Source organism: Perca fluviatilis, chromosome 21, assembly GCF_010015445.1.
Source record: "Perca fluviatilis chromosome 21, GENO_Pfluv_1.0, whole genome shotgun sequence".
Classification (NCBI taxonomy): domain Eukaryota; kingdom Metazoa; phylum Chordata; class Actinopteri; order Perciformes; family Percidae; genus Perca; species Perca fluviatilis.
In genome coordinates this window covers 15,165,139-15,186,911 of record NC_053132.1, presented here as the reverse complement: position 1 = coordinate 15,186,911, position 21,773 = coordinate 15,165,139, and the positions used below count along the sequence as shown (strand labels likewise).

The 21,773-nt window shown below is 38.4% G+C and overlaps 2 protein-coding genes across 3 annotated transcripts in view; one reads left to right on the top strand and one right to left on the bottom strand.

The window, feature by feature from the left end:
* Positions 1–20,777, bottom strand: part of pde6c (phosphodiesterase 6C, cGMP-specific, cone, alpha prime) — a 33,332-nt gene extending 12,555 nt beyond the window's left edge. The window contains exons 1-10 of the mRNA XM_039788022.1: positions 20,700–20,777; positions 19,970–20,196; positions 19,743–19,850; positions 18,136–18,291; positions 15,653–15,706; positions 15,048–15,174; positions 14,072–14,217; positions 13,556–13,749; positions 13,115–13,238; positions 12,934–13,005 (exon numbers count right to left, since the gene is read on the bottom strand). Coding sequence (XP_039643956.1) covers positions 12,934–13,005; positions 13,115–13,238; positions 13,556–13,749; positions 14,072–14,217; positions 15,048–15,174; positions 15,653–15,706; positions 18,136–18,291; positions 19,743–19,850; positions 19,970–20,158 — 1,170 coding nt within the window. The 5' untranslated portion in view covers positions 20,159–20,196; positions 20,700–20,777. The remainder of the gene's footprint in view (positions 1–12,933; positions 13,006–13,114; positions 13,239–13,555; positions 13,750–14,071; positions 14,218–15,047; positions 15,175–15,652; positions 15,707–18,135; positions 18,292–19,742; positions 19,851–19,969; positions 20,197–20,699) is intronic.
* On the top strand, positions 6,003–9,037 carry rbp4 (retinol binding protein 4, plasma). Of its 2 annotated transcripts, none has more exons than XM_039788023.1 (6): positions 6,003–6,158; positions 6,267–6,387; positions 6,597–6,733; positions 6,889–6,995; positions 8,316–8,528; positions 8,680–9,037. In XM_039788023.1, exons 2-6 carry the CDS (start codon positions 6,286–6,288, stop codon positions 8,697–8,699), a joined length of 579 nt encoding a protein of 192 aa, XP_039643957.1. In that variant the 5' UTR covers positions 6,003–6,158; positions 6,267–6,285; the 3' UTR covers positions 8,700–9,037. The 2 variants fall into 2 exon arrangements, with proteins under 2 accessions (XP_039643957.1, XP_039643958.1); XM_039788024.1 differs by having other exon boundaries at positions 6,099–6,158; positions 6,285–6,387; positions 8,680–8,699.
* Positions 20,778–21,773: the final 996 nt, after the last annotated feature.

The following is a 21,773-nucleotide window of genomic DNA, read 5'->3' as shown; positions in this document are numbered from 1 at the left end:
AGGGAGAACAAGCAAGGGAGAACTATAAAAGGTGTGTGTGGATGTGAGACATTGTGGAAGTGAATAAGAGCAGCCAATTTCACAGTGGGAAAAACTGTATTAGTGTGCAAGAGAAGAAAGACAGGCAGGCAGACAGGCAGACAGACAGACAGACAGGCAAGACAATCAGAATCAGAAATACTTTAATAATCCCAGGGGGAAATTATTTTCGTTACCACTCCAGGTATACAAACAACAAATAAAAACAACATATATTATCAATAATTAAACATATAAATAAAAACAAATATACAGTAATAATATATAAAATATGAAGTGTACAGCGATAATGTGCAAATAGTGCAAATAAAAAGAGAAAATGAATTGTCTGTTGAGATGATTATAGTGCGATAAAAAAGGAGAAGTGATTGTCTATTGTCTATGTTTGAGATGAGATGCTTACAGAGAGGGGGTGTGTTACAACAAATGTAGTGATGAGAATAATTACATATTTCTGATGTCATTATCTGACTCTAATTGCAGTATTTTGTTTTCTAACTTAATGGAATAAGTTATGACTTTTTAAAGAAGGTTTTTGTTGTGCTGTTGTTGACATTGGGTGATTTTTGGTACCTACTAAATTGAGACTATGTAACAGCGGCCAAGTAGCAGGATTTCTTTACATTTCAGTTACAGTATATCACAGAAATGCTGATCCCCATCTATGATATGAGCCTGTTCGCAACCTTAGATCCTTGGGCGGTGCCCTTCTAACCGTTTCAAAGTCAAGGCCTAAAAACAGTTGTGCCTTCTCCGCCAGGGCACCTTGGCTTTAGAACAACCTGCCCGAGGAGATAATGCTTGCTGAATCAGTAACTTCTTTTAAATCACTTTTTACCCTATCATCATCATCATTTATATTTTATTTATTCATTTTACATTTGAACTCTCGTTTAAAGGTGGCCCATCTCAGTGTTTCTTTTAGGATTTTTTTAGCAGTGGGGGCAGGTCCGAATCTCCCCCCCGCCCCCCTTCCAATTAAACGTAACTGACACTTAGCTGCAACAAAAGTTACTATATAGGCCAACTTTTATCTTGACATATAGGCTAAGCATTCTGTAGCAAATAACAATAAACCCACTATTAATTACATTATCTTAATGCAGTGTCACTACTTCAGCATGTAAATAATGCACCTCAAATACAAACGTTCTCCGACATGCACTCTAACAATGCAGCCCCATTTCTGATACCGTGGGGGGCAGAAATGTTGCCGTGGGGGGCCGCCACGGTCAAATCAACATAGAGGAAACACTGCATCTTCTATTTTCACTATTAAAATTATGTGTATATATATGTGTATGTGTATTGATTTGTATGTGCTTTTGTTTCTTCTGTCAAAACTATTGTTTTTAAAAGTGCTATACAAATAAAATTTATAATTATTATTATAAATATTAAGCCAGTTGCTCAGTCACAAACACATCACAAACACAAAGAAGTGTGTGTGGCGGTGTCTGTATCTGCAGAGACCCTTGCCTCTGCCTGTATTTTATCATTTTGTTGTGGTCAGGATGTTTCTGGATGTCAACCTCTATAAAAACGTAGCAACCAGGTGCCATATCGTAAGCACACATCCAAGTAGAAGCTACGATAATGGCAGACACAGGGCCGAAATAAATGCAAGTATAGCGAGCCGAAACGCTAAGGGGACAGAGCTCGTTCCAAGACGAGAGTGAATCTGGGGTTGGCTTTAACGCTATGGCGAGGATGGGCCAAATTTGAATATTGTGTTTACAAAGCGCAACAGATAAATTCTACTCATTCTGCCTTTGAAGACACCAATGGTCGACCTGACTGAGAGCGAGTGTTAAATGCAGGACCTCCGGACTAAAGAACTCTTTCTTTTCTGCTGCCATCAGACTCCTAAACAGCGGTTAGGAGTTTATACTCACAACTGTACTCAACGGTTTACATTTCTCTAGTTTGCACATTCTTAACTTGCACTGTTTACTGTTATTATTATTGTTGCTTTATTTTTCACATGCTGCCTTTTAAAATTGTTTTATTTTGTATATTTGTAGTATATATTGTAGATTTTACATTGTTTGAATAATTTCATTGTACAGGGAAACATGTTTCCTTACTGTGCATATGACAATAAAACTTTGAACTTGAACTTATATTTCTAAAGTTTGCTAGCATTAGCTAACATTAGCCACCATATGCATAACCTACTGGTCATACCCTACCACATAAGGCCGTATTACCAAAAATATTAATCAGGGGTGTGATTCTTCCGGATAAATCCGGAATTCGCGCGCATAGCTCTGGTAAACATAATGACCGGGTCGCATTAGCAGGCATTTGACCATAGCAGATTGGTCAGGGGATAAGACCTGAACAAATCAGGTGATTGAAGGGCGGGTCTTAGGAATTGTAATTTCACCATGAATTTCACAGCCGGGAAAAAGACCTCTACACAGCGCGAACAGATGTGCTGGGCTCGGTGGAAGCTAACAGAAGCTAGCTGGCGTAAGCCGACAGCTGACCAGGTGTCTCAAAGCTACCAGGTGATCAGCGGACACAGGGAGTACGTGGACTTGAAAGAGTCCGTCAGTCGTGGGCGACGAAGGTCCAGTCGGGAGTTTGGATGGAGAGTCCACTGAAGTCCACTTTGGTCTGAAGGGATAATCCTCGCTAGATCACTAGCTTGCGGTAACCGTTAGTCGGAGGTTGACAGCTAACGTTAGCCAGCTGAAGCTAACAGTTGATCGACGGTGAGTAACGTAGCAACGCTACACAGGCTGGCAGCAGCACAGCGTCCAGACTTGATAAGTCACAGCAGGGGATAGAAAGGTGTTGAGAATGACCAACAACTAATCTAAAACTTAGGGTACTTAATTTACTAGAAAACACAACAAAATATCAATTTTGCGGATTGTGAAGCGGCGTTCCAACATAATTTTTTTTGAAGTGGTAAATAGCTCCATGTTTCTGAGTATCCTCAAGTATGGACTTTTAATCCTTGTGTTGTCCTCGGGTCAAATTTGACCATTTTGAAAAAGTTTTTTATATCAGAAATATGGGTTTCAACCAAATTGCAGAAAATTAACATGGATGCATGGATATGTTTTATGGGTTCCATACAACTTTATATGCAGGTAAAATTAATGATAACTTTCATTAAATTTTGGTTTGTTTATAAAATTGTATATAACAATGTTATATACAATTTTATAGCATTTGAGAAAAAAAAAGTTTAAATGGTTTTAAAACCGTATCCTGACTAAACTTTAACATACACCAGTCTGTGATCCAATCAACATCCTCTGATCTTAACTGTTAGTCCAAAATAATTAATAATTTCTGCTTTTTTACCTAAAAAAAATTAGGTATAATGTCATATAAATTCGGTTTATTGACCATGAATAAAGAAAGCTTTGAAAGCTTTTTTGACAAAAACCTTTAAAAAAAATAAAAAATAAAATTGCCAAAAGCATCGCAAAAAGTGACAAACAAGCCAGAAATCTTTTTATTATGTGGTGCTAATGACAGCTAATGACATTTTTCCTCAGGTATTTGGAGAAACCAACAAAAATCTGTATATTCTCAAATAGTACGTCTTAGCCAGGGGTTAAAGTGTGTGTGTGTGTGTGTGTGTGTGTGTGTGTGTGTGTGTGTGTGTGTGTGTGTGTCTTGTAGTAAAGAGAAAGCTTGGGAGAAGGAAGTTTGTGTGAGGTGGACCTGGTCACCACAGACCCAAATCTTGTCAGCTGTTGCTACTGTCATATGCTGCTCTGTCTCTTCATGTGATTATGTTTGGCACATTGTATGGGTCACTTCTTATATCATAACAAGGTAATACAATGTGTAATCAAGTGATGACTGATTAACAGTAATGTAAATGCTAAATGCCCTAATACCTGTTGATACTACAACAATGGAAAGTATAGGCTCTTAACCTTGCAGTTTTGCACATATCCTGTAAGACTCAATTTCTCCATTTCTTTGCAAAAAACTCTCCAGAAAGTGCCATTTGATGGTTTATTTTTCAAAACTTTTCCCAGGGGGGCATACCCCCGGACCCCCCTAAGGTGAGCTCCCCCACAGAACAAATCCCAATTTTACCCCTGGTCTTTAGTTAGGTCTTTATTAGTTGTTGCAACATAAACAACATAAAGTGTAATTGTATTTGCTAAATCACCCATCAAAATGGTACTATTAATGGGTGCGCCGTATATTTTCCTGCTTTTTTGTCCTATGCCAATCACACCCCTGATTAATTTATAAGAGGAACTATGTAATATTGCTTGTTGCATAGGTGCATAGCCTTAATTTGGACAATGGATGAACATTTCCCAAACTTAAACCTTATTTATATTACAAGCCCAAAAGCAGTGTATTTAGCAATAAGGTCTTTGGCCCAGTCCCACATTTGAAGGGGGAACTTTTGGGATATGGAGTTACTTAAGTTTCACACCCCATCAACATGAAAAACTGACTCCTGCTTAAAGCATGACATGTACCACTATACAGCCCACAATGTGAAAAGCATGCACAAGCCTGGCAGTGTAACGTATAGAGTTTCTTGGCCAATCTTCATGATTATGAAACGTTGCCTCTGGCCAAATTCCAGCTGCTATTATTTCTGCTGAAAATGAGTGATTGTGCTGTTTTCGACTAGCTGGGGCTTTGGTTATGCAACCTGCAGATGTTTGGCTGTGCTTTTTTTATTCAACAAAGTCCTCAGAGGACTTGCTACATGAGCTCAGTGCATAATAACAGCATCAATTTATAAAAAGTCTGCCACAGCAGATTTAAGTCAGATGAAATACAGACCTGTGTTAGAGAGTAGTTACCATATTTCTCTTAACTTGCATGTACTGTAAATGATGATTCAACTGTGCAAACCTGGAACAGCAGAATCAAACAAGTCAGAAAACTGGTTATTTACAGTAACTGTTGTTAAACCATGGTCTTCTTGGGAAAACAGCATGTTTTTATTTTTTGAAAATAAAGACGTTCTTGTACACATGAGATAACATCATTATGGGAGCCATTTGCTTTAGCTGGCTGGGCTCTCTCTCGCTCTTTTGTAGACACACGTACAGAAGTACACAAATGTGTTTGTGCACAAGCCTTTTTATCTAACTTGCATATTATACCATCGTCATTGACTGGTGTTTGAAACTCCAGACTTTGTGCTTAGAGAATATGTGATTATCTCTCTTTCACATTGATTATTTACTGTTTAAAATGGACTTGAGCACTCTGTCGTCCATTTGTACAAACAGTGCTGGCCAATATCAAAGAGTCCCTTGACAGCATTAAATCCTTAAACGATTTTAAAGGTTGTGTTAAAACCATAGAACATGAGTCCATCAACACGTGCAAATGTTTTAACTAATGGTACTTTTATTTAATTGAAATGCACTTGAGATGTCTTTGCCTCTTTTGTGATTGTACATTTTTTTATATGTAACAAACTTGTTCTGCTATCTTGGCCAGGTCTCTCTTGAAAAAGAGATTTTATATCTCAATGAGACTAACCTGGTTAAATAAAGGTTAAATAAAAAAAATAATCAAGTAAACAGTTGATGCAATCATATGGTGGATGCTGCCAGGAAGCATTAACGCCTACTGAAAAGTAATTTTTTTGGTAAATAAGAAGGGAGAAAGGTCTGGAACATGCATTTAGTGTAATCCCATTTTTTTCACACAAAAAGGGGGTTTCAGTTCATGCATGCAAAAAAACATTTCACTTAGATTTATGATGTTTACGTGTAGTTTTATGCCTATGGGTGTGTATACCTTGAAGCGTGAAATAAAAGTGTGTTTGTATCCACACAAGCATTGGAAAGCTTGTTCCAGATGGTCCTCTTGGCTTTGCTAGCAGTTGCTTTCATAAGACCAAGAAAGCCTCAGCAGTTCTGACAGTTTTGGGGGTGGGGTACAGAGGGGTGGTGAGCCAAATGTGCAAAACACACAAATCAGTAGGACTGGGGCCTGCAATTATGTAAATGTTTGTCCAATGGAAGGCCCGCTAGCTGTGGGGAGGTTCAGATCTCCAGAAGTCATTGTGCAATACTAGCCAAACACTATATATAAGGCCACAACTATGACAAAAAAAACAGAGGTTTCGGTGAGCTCTCCACTTCGTTTCGTTCGATAAACAGGTATGCATTGACAATGGACTTGTTTTTTAGCTTTTTATTTTAAAGTAAATGATTGGTGCTTTTCCAAAATATCTGTTATTTAAGCTATCTTGATTCCTTTATTTAAAGTGTTTTTGGTGGTGGTAGAATGCTGCGGTACGTTGTGGCCCTCTGTCTGCTGGCTTTGTCCTGGGCACAGGACTGCCAGGTGGCCAACATCCAGGTCATGCAGAACTTTGACAAGACAAGGGTGAGTTGGAAGATTTATTTATCTCTATCATCGTATTTGTATCTGCTTCGTCGTATTATCTTCAGAGGTTATTTGGTTAGAGATATATTGGAATATTATTTCTGTTTAGACTTTGTGTAATACTAATTAGACCGTTCATGAATATATTTGCTTTTAATGATAACAATTGAGGAGTAAAGTGGACTCACACTTGGATTTCTTTCTCATAGTATGCAGGTGTTTGGTATGCCGTAGCAAAGAAGGACCCAGAGGGTTTGTTCCTACTTGACAACATCATGGCCCAGTATACTATCACAGAAGATGGCAAAATGACTGCCAGTGCTAAGGGCAGAGTAATCATCCTCAAGTGAGTTCTGTTCTTCACTGTGGAGGCTCACCTTTCCCCCACTTGCACTGTAAATTTGTGCGACTTCCAACATGTTCGATCGTTATATCAGTATGCTTTATCTCCTTCATTTTGCCTCAGATCTTTCATAATATCCATCTCTTTTTGACCACTAGCAATTGGGAAATGTGTGCCGACATGTTGGCCACCTTTGAGGAAACCCCTGATCCTGCCAAGTTCAGGATGAAGTACTGGGGAGCTGCAGCCTACCTGCAGACTGGAAGTAAGTTGTGAGACATTTAATCCTGAACACTAATAGGACCTAACTTGAAATAAATTGACAACTAATTCAAGACAACTAATGTATGACCAGACAGCGTATTATTAGCTTTTGGCATTTGTCAGTTGGGAGTGACTGATATTACATTGCAAAATGGATTGTTGACCTTTAGAGAACTGTTTAATTGAATCATCAACTGTAGCACTTGCTTCATTGTGACCCTGAAAAATGAATCAAACCAAATGCTTACTAGGAAATGTCATTAAGTGTAACTTTGACATCACATTAAGGCTAGGTATAGTTATTTATTAATTAACTGTACTTTCATTTACTTTAAGGCTGAGCCACAATTTTAGACATGGCATGCAATCGCTCCCAAAGTGTTGTGTTTTTAAGTGAACTGCAATTTTTTTGTATCAACTGTAGTATGACCCATAATGATGACCCATATGTTTGCATCAGCTGTTGACTTGGTTACGCTGTCAAGGCACTCTTATCCCCCAGCACTTTGTTTGTACAACAGGCCCATAGACAGTGGGGTTCGGGTGGTTTGAAAGGACCCCCCCTTACTGCCAAAGGTCCATAGTTTAAGTCGGTTAGGGTTGTTGTTGTAATAAACAAGTGTATTTTTAAATAACGACCGCCAATATATTCGAATCCCCCACCCCAAATAAACAATGATCTAAAGCCCTAATCTTGTTAAAAGCACCATTTCTGTGAATGTGTTAACTGGCACGCGACATGTAACAATCTAGCAACTAATGTATCAACAATCCATGCAATTAACTTTATGCACTCATAGCAAAATCTGTGGGGCCAAGGACATCAAAATGAAGTATTTGAACCTCATAATTAGATACTAAATGAGGGAAAAACTGCAAAAAAGTCCACTTTTTGAAAAAAGAAAGAACCTCCTTCCACTAGGCTGGCTACTGGCCTGTGTATATATGGTTGCCAAAGTGGTCACGTTCACTGAAAACAATTAATGTGAAAGAGAGATAATCACATATTCTCTAAGCACAAAGTCTAGAGTTTCAAATACCAGTCAATGACGATGGGATGACGTGCGAGTTATAGCTAAAAAGCGCTTGTGTACTTCTGTACGTGTGTCTACACGTGTAAATATAAAAGTAAAATCTTTTTTAAGAAATTTACCTCAACTGTAACTTAAACTTTGTGAACTTAACTTAACTTAAAATTGTGAACAAAAACACTGCCATATACAAAACATCAAAGCACCTCTAAGACATACAGGGTGTAGTAGACGTTTTTGAAAGGATGGTTTTGGTAAAAAATCTAAACTCTACCTCCCTCTGCTCTCAGACGACGACCATTGGGTGATTGACACCGACTATGATAACTACGCCGTCCACTACTCCTGCAGACTAGTAGACTCTGACGGCACTTGCCTGGACAGCTACTCAATGATATTCTCTCGTCATCCGACCGGTCTGAGGACAGAGGACCAGCGCAACGTCCACCAGAAGAAGATGGACCTCTGCCTGCTGGGCAAATACAGACGCGTTGCACACACTGGTGAGTTCAACTAAGTCCTCATTTGTTTATGATAAAATAAACAGTAAAACAGCTGTTAACATTTAGGCTTTCATCATATATTTTTTAAGACATATACTGTGTTTTTTTTGTAGTAGTAGTAAGCTAAAGGTTTGTCTTCTTTCCACTCCAGGTTTCTGTGACAGCAGCTGATCTGTTGACACTCAGAAAATGTCTTTTTGAAGCACCCACCTTCGGGACAGTGTGTCCCTCCCCTCTGCATGTCTTAGACTGAATACCACCAAAGTTCTTTCTCCTCTGCTGTCTCCGTCTTTCCTCTCTGTCTATCCTAAAAGGGAATGCAGTGTGTCCTTCTTTAAAAATAAACTAAAAATGGTGACCTATAAACTGTCACATTCACATGGCTAATACTGCAAATAGAAAGAAATGACTGTAGCTAACACAAAACAACTTGAATGCTTATATATTATATACATCACATATGTACATTATTATGTCTAAATAAAATTAAAAGATTTTTGTGTGTTATAGGTGGGCGTAAATACCTAAAACTGTGACTTTTTTTTGTAGTGCCACCAGCAGGTATATGTTTTCACTCATCCAACGAAATATCTCAACATCTGCTGGAGGAATTTTCTACAGACATTCATGGTTCCCAGATGATGTATCCGAATGACTCTGGTGACACCCTGAGCTTTTCTCTAGTGCGACCATGAGGGTGACATTGTGGTTTAGGTGAAATGCCTCAACAACCATTGAATAGAAAATTGGTACAAATAAGACATTCATGTCCGCCTCAGGACGAATTGTAATCACTTCATTACTTAATTCTTCATGTAGCGACAAATACATGCTAAATATACCTGCAAAACTAATGACATTCCCATCAACCTCAGCTGCACTTTGTACTTACGCCTAATTAGCAAATGTTAGCATTCAATGAATAAGGTGAACATTATACCTGCTAAACAACAGCATGTTGGCATGCTGACATAAGCATTTAGCTCAAAGCACCACTGTGCTTATCAGCCTCACAGAGCCGATAGCATGGCAGTTTCTTTCGCAGCTCATCCTTTAGCACCACATAATCTAATGGATCTCAAGGGATTACAAAAATTGACAAAATGTTTTCCACATGAATACATTGATACTTTGCAGATTATGCTGAAAATTAATTATGGAGTGGAACACAAGAATGGGTTTCATCAGCTTGATGGCAAATGGAATACACTAATGCCTAATTCTTTTAATATCAAAGTACAGTTAAGTGAACAACACAAAGCCATGACACTCTAAGCTCATTTTAGTCCGTTTAGTAATTGAGAAAAAGTTCAAAAGACTATTGGCCTTGAAATACATTGTGACAAAAAGTACACAACGAACTGTCGTGTTGGAAGGAGATTTACATCTTTATTGCACACTTTTGTACAGTACAGTGCATGGCAAAACAAATGTGGAGCACATGATTAGAATAAAACAAAGATGACTTAAAAAAAAAAAAAAAAAAAAAAATGGCAATAACGTTATATAAAACCAAAACCGATCTAAAAGATGACAGTGTAGCAGTGTCTGTCTGGCGATCTTAAGTCCATCTAGTCACATTGCCAAGATAGCAGGAATAAGAGGGCAACTTAACCCCCTATCCCCCGCCGAGAGGACCTTTACTAATCCCCTTCCTTAAATAGTTGAGTATTAAGAGAATTAACTCATGCAATCTCATTCCTGCCTCACAGGGCTGCCAGCTTTAAAAGTGAAGGTTGAAGTGCACTCGAACAGGGGATGTGCGTTTATGGTCTAGTTAGGTTTAGGCAAATCAAACGTTAAGGTTGGAAAAAGATGTTGGTCATGGTTAAAGTCGCATGGATCAGCATGGTTTGTCCAACAGTCTGCAACCCACTAGACAGAGAAACACCACCACACTTTATAATGGAACTAGGGATTTATAGGCAACACATTGCAAACCAGTTCATTCCACAATTATAACTATGAATGTAGTCAAGAACACAAAAACCTTAAACAAAGACATTTTTCCTTATTATTTTGTCCTACAACTCAATACTGTCAAAATGGCAAATAACCATTGCTGCTTAGGAGTAATTTATTTTTCTTCAGTACAATGAAAATGTTACACACAAACACCAAAGGTATGCATTACTTGAACTAGGAGTGGAGGAACAGTGTGTTTACAGCTGGTTAATCAATAGAACATACTGTATTAGGCAGGTTTGTAAACTTTCATACAATACAATGTACATCCCATGATGATACAAGAAAAGGCAATCAAACGTAGAACACTGTACAGTAATACATAATTATCTTTGCTTATATTTACGGAAAATAAAAGCTCTTATCTAAAAAGACAGTAACCTCACTTATTAAAAAAAAAATAAAAATAAAAAAAAATAAATAATTTCATCACACACACAAAAATAAAATAAAAAGAGCTTTGTAAATAGAAAAACTGAAACCTACGCAAAAAGAATGAAGCAGGAAGACCCCAGAAATAAACCTTTGGAAGGACTATGATCAGATCAATCTTTGGCCTGATGGTATTCTAAGGTAAAAAAGAACTGGACTTTTTTTTTTTTTTTTTTTTTTTTTAAATTGTCATAATTTCATATTTAGGATGAAACAAACAAATAGTTTTAAGATGAAATACGCAGCATTTTAAAAATGTCCCTTCATTCCCATACATGTATCTTTTTAAAAATATGATATGTATTTACTAATAACTAAGGTATTCCAGCTGTTTGGATTTCAACCCACTCTGAGGCAAAAGAACCATTTGAATATCTGTTCTGGAGTGAAGACAAAAAGCTTATTGCAGTGTTACAACAAACCCTGTTTAAGAAACTGCACATGCTTGGAACACAAGTATGTCCCAGTATTGAATCTATCAGAAATTTGTATCCACTGATCATTATGACAGCAGGGGTAGTATTTAAAAAAAATCATCTTGCATGAGTACTCAGGCCACTGCAGTTTAATCAGCTTTTGGAAATTAAAAACAGAATGAGTTATGTAAGCAGCCTTCCAGATGAGTTTAAAAATATATTTGACTCACCTTTGTTGCTCACAGAAGTGCTGCGTTTGTGGAATCAGTGTATGACAGACCGTGTTTAAAATACGATGAAACATTAAAGTATTAATCTTCCCTCAGCGTTTAGTTGTGTTAAACTGTGTATAAAATGAGCGGTGATGTTAAAACATCTGTTTCAGGTATTGTTCATATTTATGCACAATGACAAATAAAGCAAACTTGCTAAAAAAGGAACTACACGCTGTTTTCAGGTTAAGTTACTGTTGACGCTGTTGACACCTGTGTGTGTTTGGAGAAATATCTTTATACTGCAAAGCTATACTCATTTTATTTTTATTTGTTATAGCGATCAATTATCTATTAAACATTTTTTCCAAGTTCTATGAAAAATTGGAAATCGGAACCGGCCTAGAATATTATAATCGGTGCATCTCTAATTGCTTAGGTTGTATGTGTGGCAGCTTTGCTATCTTTTCCTTGGGTGAGGAGGGGGCCCGATGCCCAGGCTGGGTACCACAGATCTAGACTCTCCTCCAGCTCAGGCCAGGCAGTAGTCAATGTGTGCCAGGAGCTCCCGGTGGCGGCTGGTGGGGTAGGGCGCCCGACACTTTGGGCACTCCAGGAAACTCTCGTCCAGGAGGTTGGTGATTTTAGAGGGAGATGTCAGACCAGGCGGGTCGTTGATAGTAAGACACTCAAAGTTGTTGTAAGAGCTGGGCTCTGAGAAACGGCTGTTTGGCTGTTTCTGAAACACAGAACATTAGGTTCATTTAGCAGATGCTTTGGCCCAAAGGGATACATTAAAAGTATATTCAACTCATCAGGGCAGAATAATACTTTTTTTTGCAATTCAAATACTATTACATTTTTGACATAAACCTTTCTAACTGACTGAAGTTATGATAGTATTTTTGAAAGACATAATGAGCATGTGGTTATGATGTCCAGTTACACTTACAGCAGACTCCAGTTTAGCAATCTGATCCCGGGCCTTGCGAAGCTCCTTCAGTACTTTATGTAACTGGTGCTGCATGCTCTGACGATCAATCTTCTCATTCTCGAAGTCCTTGGCAGAGAGTTGGATCTTAGGAGGGGTAGAAATAAATGAGGAGTGAGCCAAGAACTCATTGTACTTGAATAAGTGCACAAGTGAGATCAGTATGGATGTCTAAAAATAACTAGAACTAGTCACTCACAATATAGTTACAACTCAATGTGCTTCATACTACATAATAGTTCTGAGCTGATGGATTTTCCACCTATACCTCCACGGCAAACGTTAAAATTGTGTCATCGCTAATTGCTGACCTCAGCGTTGGTTTCCCACCATTTGATACATATTTCTGCTTGTGTGAACTGTGACTTCAAGTACATTTACAGTGTTACCTGTTGCTCCAGCGCTGCAAGTCTCCTCTGTTCTTCATTTTGGCTCAGAAGAGACTTCTGCAGCATATTCACCTGTGAGGCCACATTATCAGTAAAATACATCCTTTCCCATTCCAAATCTGGAATCAGATTTTATTTTAATATTCTCAGATAGCCATTGACAGTGAAGGCGATGAGTTACCTGCAGTAGAAGTTCAGCCGATCTCTTCCTCTCCTCCTCCAATCTGATGTCCATGTTCTCCAGTTCCATTCTCATCCTGTCTGACCGCTCAGACGATGCCGCTCTCTCTTCACACACCGCATTTCTGGATGCAATGTATTTTGCAATCCACATAAATATTGGGAATAATCCGGTTCACTTCTATAGTACTTAAAAAATACTGGTTTGAAACCTATGTATTGCCGTTATTGTTAAAAACATTTATAAAAGTTATTGAGCTCTGTGTTAGCATAGTAAGGTCAGTAAAACATTTTACAATTTTTTTTTGGCATTATGTTGCTGACTAATGAGAATTTAAGAAAGTAATAATTAATCTCCAGTTCGGCCTTATCTAAATCATAGGCCTATGTGGTTTCTTTGCACCAGGCAGATGTTGATTTCTACAACAAGAGCAGAGTATACCTGTTGCCGAGTCGCTCTGCCTGCAGCTGCATCTTGGCCTCCTCCGACTCTTTGCTCTTCTCTTCGTACTGCCTCAGAAAGGACGACAGATCGCTGCACTTGTCCTCATACCTGCTCTGCAGTGCCGACACCTCCTCCTGGAGCCTGGAGACCTGCTCCTTCTGAGACTGCAGCTCGGCCTGAGCTTTCAAGGTCTGCACAGCCGTAGAAACCCCCCCCACCGCAAAGTTTCACAACGTTGTCTACTTTTGACCCACTTTGAGTATTTCTTTCTCCAAAACAGTGTGACAAGTGAATTATAAAAGATGCCTCAATCCATGGAATGTAGAAATGTAATGGGGTTAGTGCAGTTGCATGCAGATTCAGTGCTAACCCTTTCATAGGGAGACTGCAAGGTGCAAGCAACACGAGCCACAAAAAGTAGACTATATGAATTAATTAGACAGAACCCGGAATCCTAAGACTTTGGAAATTAAATGAGTAAATAGTAATTAAATGAAATCCTATAACATGTACCTGTTCCCTCTGCGCATTGAGCTCCTGCTGGCTTCGGGTAACCTGATCTTTTTGCCTCTCCAGGTCTCTCTGTACCCCCAATAGCAACTGCTCATAGTGGCTCTTCAGCTCAACTGCCTTTTCTGGACCTGCTGAGTTGGCAGGAGCTGGCAAAAGAAGTGGCAAAGTCCGTAAGCAAATTGAGAAGCTAATCTGAAATATTCTTTGCAATAAAAACGCAAACTTTTCAGTACTTAGCATTGTCTGTGTTGAGGATTTATAGAAAGTTTTGCCATTTTATAGTCAAAGCCAAACAGTCCAGAGACTGCTGTTGTTACTAACGATTTTAATTCCAGGATTATTTCCCCATCTAATCTTTTCCCATCTCCTCAAAGTCACCTTAAGAAGGAGACTGGCTAAAAAAAAAAACTAAATATCTGAATCAAACTGCATATTTTCCCCTTATTTCCCCCTTTTCATGTTCCACACTGTCTGTGTCTGCATCAGAGCACAAAATTAAGCATGCGTGAAGTTCAATGTAATTACTTTAATTTTACATTTCATGAACATTTGTAGTGAATAAGCGGAGAACGTGAGAAGTAGCCGATTCAATAGGACTGCACGATATGATGAAAATATGCGATAACGTTAAATATCGCGATAACGATATTACTTGCGATAAATAAGCAGATATTAAAGTCTACTCAGTTCTGCCGCTTTCAGTATTCTGCTAAAATACAACAAAACAAATGGAAATTCTTTTATTGAACAAATGTATCATTGAATTGAACATATAAAAAGGAACCTCTAAGGAGTTACATTTTAAAGTGCAGTTTTCTACTGATAAAAAATGTCTGTCTTTCGTGATATGTCGCAGCCTTTCGCGTTATGTTTATTGCGCCAGTTAATATTGCTATGACGATTAAAAAAATTAATCAAATTTAAATTAAAAAAAAAAAAACGATAAATTGTGCATCCCTACTATTCAATTCCTCACCATGTGAAGTGGCCTCTTGTTTGGTTTGCTGCTGCTGCTCCAGCTCCCGCGTGCGGGCGAGGATGGACTGGACGTAGGCCTCTCTCTGCTGGTCGTACATCAGCCACTGCTGGTTCTTCTCAAGAGCCTGGTGGCGAGAAGCACAACCCAGACACTCACAAACTACATTCCTTGTATTTGAACATTAGACCTGTTCAATTCAAGGTCACTCCTGTATTTTTTCTGTAGGTAACAGCTTCGTTTTGTGACATGGGTTTTTAAAAAAATAAAAAAATCAATAAAACTACTACGTGGCATTAAATAATCCAAATGTTTTCTTTTATCCTGGAACATAATACCCAGTGTGTCCTTGGTTGATAGTACATATTGATATTGACATAGAAGTGGGTGCTAGTCACTGAATGATGAACTTCAGAAAACAATTTCATTTTAGTGGCCCTGAACGGAGTGTAATTAAATGAAATTCTTCAAATATATGGCATAAGATGGAGTTATTTTTTTAGGTACAAAGCTATGGTACAAAAGCATTTTTCAATAATGAGAAAGTATACTTAAATTACAAACAGGCACATACAAACCCAAAGTAAATCATTGAATGAACTCACATCTCTCAGTTGATCTTGCACCAATGCCAAATCGGCAGGAGGTAACTGTCCATTCTGTAGAGAGAAAAACACATTTTTGGGGAAAAAAACAAAGTGTAAGACTAAATAAACTTATATTTTCAGTTACACCGGTTTCTAAATTAAATGGGTTGGATTAACTTTAATTAGCAAGTCATAATAATCCAAACTCCGTGTTATGCATCGAAAAATAATACAATATTCCACAACACAATTCAGCTACAGGCTTAAAATCACTTGTGGGTCTTCTGGTTTAAATTATTAATCTTCTTCATTTTTAATAATGCAGAACGCAGAACGAACGAACGAACACAAACACAAACACACACACACACACACACGAAAGTGATCAATCTATGCAATGTTTTCATAGACCCAGGACACCAACCCTAGAGTCAATTCCTCAACATCCATCCCTAGAAGACCCGTCTGTCATCTAATAATTATGTCACCCTGAGCCTCAGGTTGACATGTCTGATCCCACCCAATGCCTAAGCTCAAGCAAACCCTTCGCAAACACAGTGGCCAGCTAAACGATCATCTCTGTGAGCTCTCACACATCCAGACAAGCATCATAAGCGAGTCAACTTTTTCCAGATGGTTTTAAATGCGCCATTAGCTAAGCCTACAAATAGGCTTTTGTGAAACCAAGAGCGAGATAAAGGTTTGGTCAGGGTCTGCTGGTCAGATCATTTCTAGTAATGCAGAAGGAGCTAAGGCAAGGGCTTGCAAAGTTCCCTGGAACATTGCCAAAAAAGACAGAGAGATAAGGATATCAAAATAGACTATAGGTCTATAAGTACCAAGTATTCCTATCCATACATACTCCACATTTTAATACTTTCCGACCACGAGTCGGAAAGTAGCGACTTGAAAACCAAAGCAGGAGTAATGCAAATAATTTAAAAACATCTAGATTCAAAGACAGTATTTCCAGCATTCTGGTGACCTTTATGAGGAACGAAAACAAAATCTGTATCTTCCTTGTAAAAAAAAAAACTCCTTTCTCCTTTATTCACACCTGCCTATTGTTTTGGCTCTAGCCACAACTGAAACAATAATGTGACTACAGGGACTACATTTTTGGTTACACTTTATTATTAATGGATTGATTAAGTACTGATTTTGAAGGATGTGAAACACATGGTTATTGTAAGAGCTTTTAATTGATTTTGAAGTTTGACTGAGATAGGGACATTATACTGGAGGTATAACTTTAAATTGGGCTTCACTATGGGCCCCAAAAGCCCCGAGGTATGTGATCTGTGAGTCTTCAGTCATCCGAATATCCTGAATGAACATTTCATTTACCAGTAGCATTTGATTTGGCCACTTATGCCTCACCAGAAGCTATGGAGAATCCTGATGACCGCTCTGTGAGAGTGTAGGGAGGGCCTGCTGTGTTCAAAGCATTAAAAGGGGTTGCCTGGAAATCAGTGCTGCTTTTTGATACGAAAGGAGAGTCTACAATTGTGAGGAAATGTCAACCATAAGTGTAATACTAAATCATACAATCCTACAGAGAAAGTGTCACTTGGCCAAAGTAATTGGTTAAGTGATGTGTTATTGTACAGGTATTGATTGATTGAAAAAGAGAACCATGGAAAAAAAACCATTTACAAGGTTTCATTTTGTGCCATGCATTAGCTTTTCAAGGTAATGTCGGCAGCTGAGGAAAACAATCAGAGGCGTCACAGTGTCACCTAGTGGACAAAGAAATAACTGCGCCTGCAAAGTCTCCTTTCAATTCACTTTTACTTAAAAAAATAAATAAATAAAATCTGTTTGCGTTGAAACTTAAAATGAACCTGTAAAAATTAACATGATATTTCTCTTTGATGCACTAGCTACTGATCAAAACAGGTGCCATGATTATTTAAAAACCCAGCCAGAGGCAAATGTCATACCAATTTTGATCAAGTTATACATTTACATGTTCCTTTAAAGCACATTTCTGTTAGTCAGACGCTAGCATTGCTGGAGCTCAAGTCAGCTGATCCCTAAACTGGAATTTGAATTGTCACAAAATATTATTGTTCAACAAAAATATGTCGACTGCAATCAGCACAATAACAAAATGAGAAAACACAAAATATCAGACAGAGGATATTAGAACGGGTGGCAGAGGACAGAGTTTTAATAATCTAAGTTTTCTCCATTCACATTTTTGTCACTCACTTCCTGTAATACAATTATTTATAATATCCAAGGGCTAGTCATCAATAACTAAAAATACTGAATAAGCACTTTAAATCATTAACATCATGATACCGTTAGTCTTTTAATGACCTGTGCCAGGAAAAGTAGTTAAGACATTTTAAACCCAACTACAATATTAAAAGGGTACACATTACCAATAAGATAATTGGTTATGTGGAAAAAGAGAAACTTTAATTGCAGTGCGAACTTTTCTAACTAATGAGAACATCTATACAGGTATAGGAGCTATAAATTGGTCAACCTACCACCGCCGGTGTTTCCAGGGACTGGCACCGGGCAGATACAGTGGCCAGCTGGTTTCTCAGGTTCCCCGTCTCCTGTGACAAATTCTGGAACAACACTTCTCTCTGCTCGGCCTCCTTCCTCCGCTGCTCCAGCTGGGCCTGTAGTGACGCTACCACCTGAAATACACAGCAATATAAATAAACAAACACCTTGACTAGCCTCCACAACAATCACACCAACTCTTAACCTTTGTTCATGCAGAGGCAGTTTGCCACGGATATTTGCTTTCTACCAAGCAATTATTCACCCTGCTCCATCCTCATTGAAGGCGAGAGTTTGGGCACATTTCGGCTTTTATAACCTCGAGGGGAAGACGGAACTTGATAAGAATCATGCTATAAGCAGGCTTTGCAAAGTGAAAGTTAAGTATTTTGGAAACACCACAAACTTGAGAACTCACATGGTACGGCATCACGCAGAGATTAATATTAAAGACGTGGACGAACAACAACTTAAAGTACCTAACATGTCAGTCAACCAATGCACTCTTTCAATGCTCTAAACTCCCACCGAACTCTGAACGAAAACTCTTTAACAGTTTTATTTTATACTTGAATTAAATATATTTGAAAGCTGGCCAAAGCTTGGCACTTTGCAGTTTTTAGTTGCAAAAGTCTTTATTTTTGTATGAAGACATATAAAGTAATATCAAAAACTACATTTAATTTGTTGTTTCTTTTAAAAATTGTATGTCTACTTCAATCACATGGGAAAAGTAGCTACACTTACATACTGTGAATAATTTTTTAATTGAAGTTTTTGAATTGAAAATCGATATCGAGGCTCAAGGCCTAAAAATCTATATTGAATCTTATCATGACATTTTCTGAATCGTGCAACCCTAACAAGCAATCATCTGCTTCACACAGTAAAGCAGTCTGCTGGCATTGCCCACTGAGCAGCTCTGGTTTAAGCACTTTTGTTGATGAAAGTTAACGAGAAAGAAGCAAGTGTGATTAAATCACATTACACATTCACGACGTCTGGGAAAACAAATAGCTGATATTCCATTTACCAGCATGCCATTTCCAAGTTTTAGCCTGACGGCATTGTGACTAGCCTAAATAAAAAAAAAACCGTTGTCTTCAACAATAGAAGAGATTTCACAAGGATAAGCAACGGCCTCAAATAGACAGCACTGATTCCTCCAGCAGTGTCAAAAACACAGACTCACAACAGTGAAAGACAGTTGGTTTATAAATATCAAGTGAACAGCATACACACCATGTGTTAGTATGCAGTTTTTACAGGCTGTCTAAACGTCACTTAGCTGAGCAGCTGTCAGAATAGGACAGAAGCTATCCCCCAACTGTTTTTATGGCAGCTCAGTGGGATTCTAGTATGATTTCCCCCCCCCATTCTGACAGTTGTCTACTGTCAACAATACATATGCCACCAATTCAATGCCAAAAGTGCAACCAATCTTCACAAGTTGAGGAGCACTTTCAAAGAAACATCTCCTCAACCTGGGCAGAAAACTGTTGCCTCAGCATGTCCACATCAGTCTGTCTAGATGGACATATCTACTGTATATCTATTTCTGCAGAAATGTGTCATGTGTACATACCTCTCCTCCTTTAGCTGCCAGATGCTGTCTTGTTGTTTCTAGTTCCTGCTCTTTAATGAGCAACTGCTGATTGTTTCTCTCTCGCAGCGTCTCAAGGGAAAGAATCCTCTAAAATAATCAACATAAGATAACATTAAAAACACAACATACAGGGAAAAGACAGGCAGGCAGGGGATTCTGAAGTCAAACCTAAAATTGCTCAATACACCTTTAGAATAAATGTTTACCTCCAGCAGCTTGCTTTTTTCTGAGTCGGGTGGTCTGATGTGTCGTTTGGCCATCTCATCAATCTGTTTCCTGAGGTGAGCATTCTCCTTTCGGACTTTCTCCAGCTCTGCCTCAGCCTTGGAGCCAGAGCTGCTGGATTTGAAACCCAACCTGGTGACGATGCTCTCTTTGGCACCTTTAGATGTCATGGCTGCTTGCTTGGGTGTTGAGGAAGTAATCTGGACTTCTAAAGAAAAAACAAACAAAACACACATTTCACTTGTGTTTTTTATGTTAAATTCACCAGATGTATGGAGTTATATTGACTGAAATCAATTGGACAATAAATAATCAAACGGAATGGAAAGTTCAAAACAGTAAACGCTTATGAAACATCCCAAATAAACTATGAACAAATGCTGGCATACAGACGTGCTATTAAATAAACATAAATATGAAATTATGCAATCGGCTTTACAGATTACTAGTGCAAATTGATAGAAAATAAAACATTTGTCCCTAACATTACATAACAATTACGTCATTCAATGTACATTTAAAATAAACATTTTAAACGGATCTCTCAAAAATAAAACTGACAGTTCTCAAACGTTACATACGTCCTCCTAGGACCTCTTTTTGGCTGAAAGTGTTATTAAACAAACACTACATGGCTTTAAATGCACGCTGTCTATTTATGAAAACAAAGATTACCGGCAGTGATAAATAATACAACATATTTATACTTACAAATAAAGCGAACTGCAGATATCCCTTGACACTAGTGGTTTGTAACGAGACCGTTTTCTAACCAAACGCTTTCGTTTCCTGAAGTTTGAATTGTAGCGCGTTGACGTCATATCCGTGACGTGCGGTGGGGTGCGTGTGTTTATTTAATCCGGAGTGTCTCGAAATATGACGCTGGGCGGTGCACTGTTAAAAATAAAGTTTTGTTTAAAGTTCTCTCCGATGTAATTTAAAATGCTATCACATGAAACTATTTCCCATTACTTGCCATAGCTTTAATAATCTAATGAGTTAGGAAGTCGGCTTTTTCTGGTCTTTAACGACTTTCAAATCTATTAGTTACACACCGAACTGCCCGTTGCACTGGATAAACTGGAACACACGGAGGAGATCACTAGATGAAGCGAACACACAGAGAGCCACCCAAACTAGTTTGTTGTGTGTCTGGATCATACCACACATCATATTGACATACAATTTTACATTTACATGACATACCATCTTCTTTTGAACAATTATTTAAAGCTACATGTATAAACTTATACAGAAATAAATCCCTCTCAATCATCCCTTACTTAGGCTACTCAATCATTACCCAAGAAGTGTGTGACGGTATCTGCACAGACACTGCCCTTTGCCTGTATTTCCTTATTTTGATGTATATGGAACATTTCTGGGTGTCAACCTCCATAAAAACGTGACCAGGTGCCATATCGTAAGCACACATCCAAGTAGAAGCTACGGAAATGGCAGACACAGCGCCAAAAGAAATGCATATAGTGAGGTGAAACGCAAAGCGGACAGAGCATTCCAAAACGAGAGTGAATCTGGAGTTGGCTTTCGCCCGCTGGTGAGCACCGTTACCATCATTAAGCCAGGGAGGAGGGGCCAATGTTGAATGTTGTGTTTACAAACCCCAACCACAAATCCTAATCATTGTGCCCTTAATTATAGTCCTTCGGGTTGGCTGTGTTCACTGTCCAGCAGTAACTTAAAGCTGAGGAACAACAACATGGATCAGTATGAAGCCTTACTGCTTGGTCAAAGGGCCCAAGATGCATTTTGTCCTTGTACCAC

Excerpts from the sequence above, each read along its gene's own strand:
- rbp4 (XM_039788023.1), top strand. The coding sequence starts at position 6,286 with ATGCTGCGGTACGTTGTGGCCCTCTGTCTGCTGGCTTTGTCCTGGGCA. Across the intron at positions 6,734-6,888 it reads GGCAGAGTAATCATCCTCAA|CAATTGGGAAATGTGTGCCG; the intron begins GTGAGTTCTGTT and ends TTTGACCACTAG. Across the intron at positions 6,996-8,315 it reads AGCCTACCTGCAGACTGGAA|ACGACGACCATTGGGTGATT; the intron begins GTAAGTTGTGAG and ends CTCTGCTCTCAG.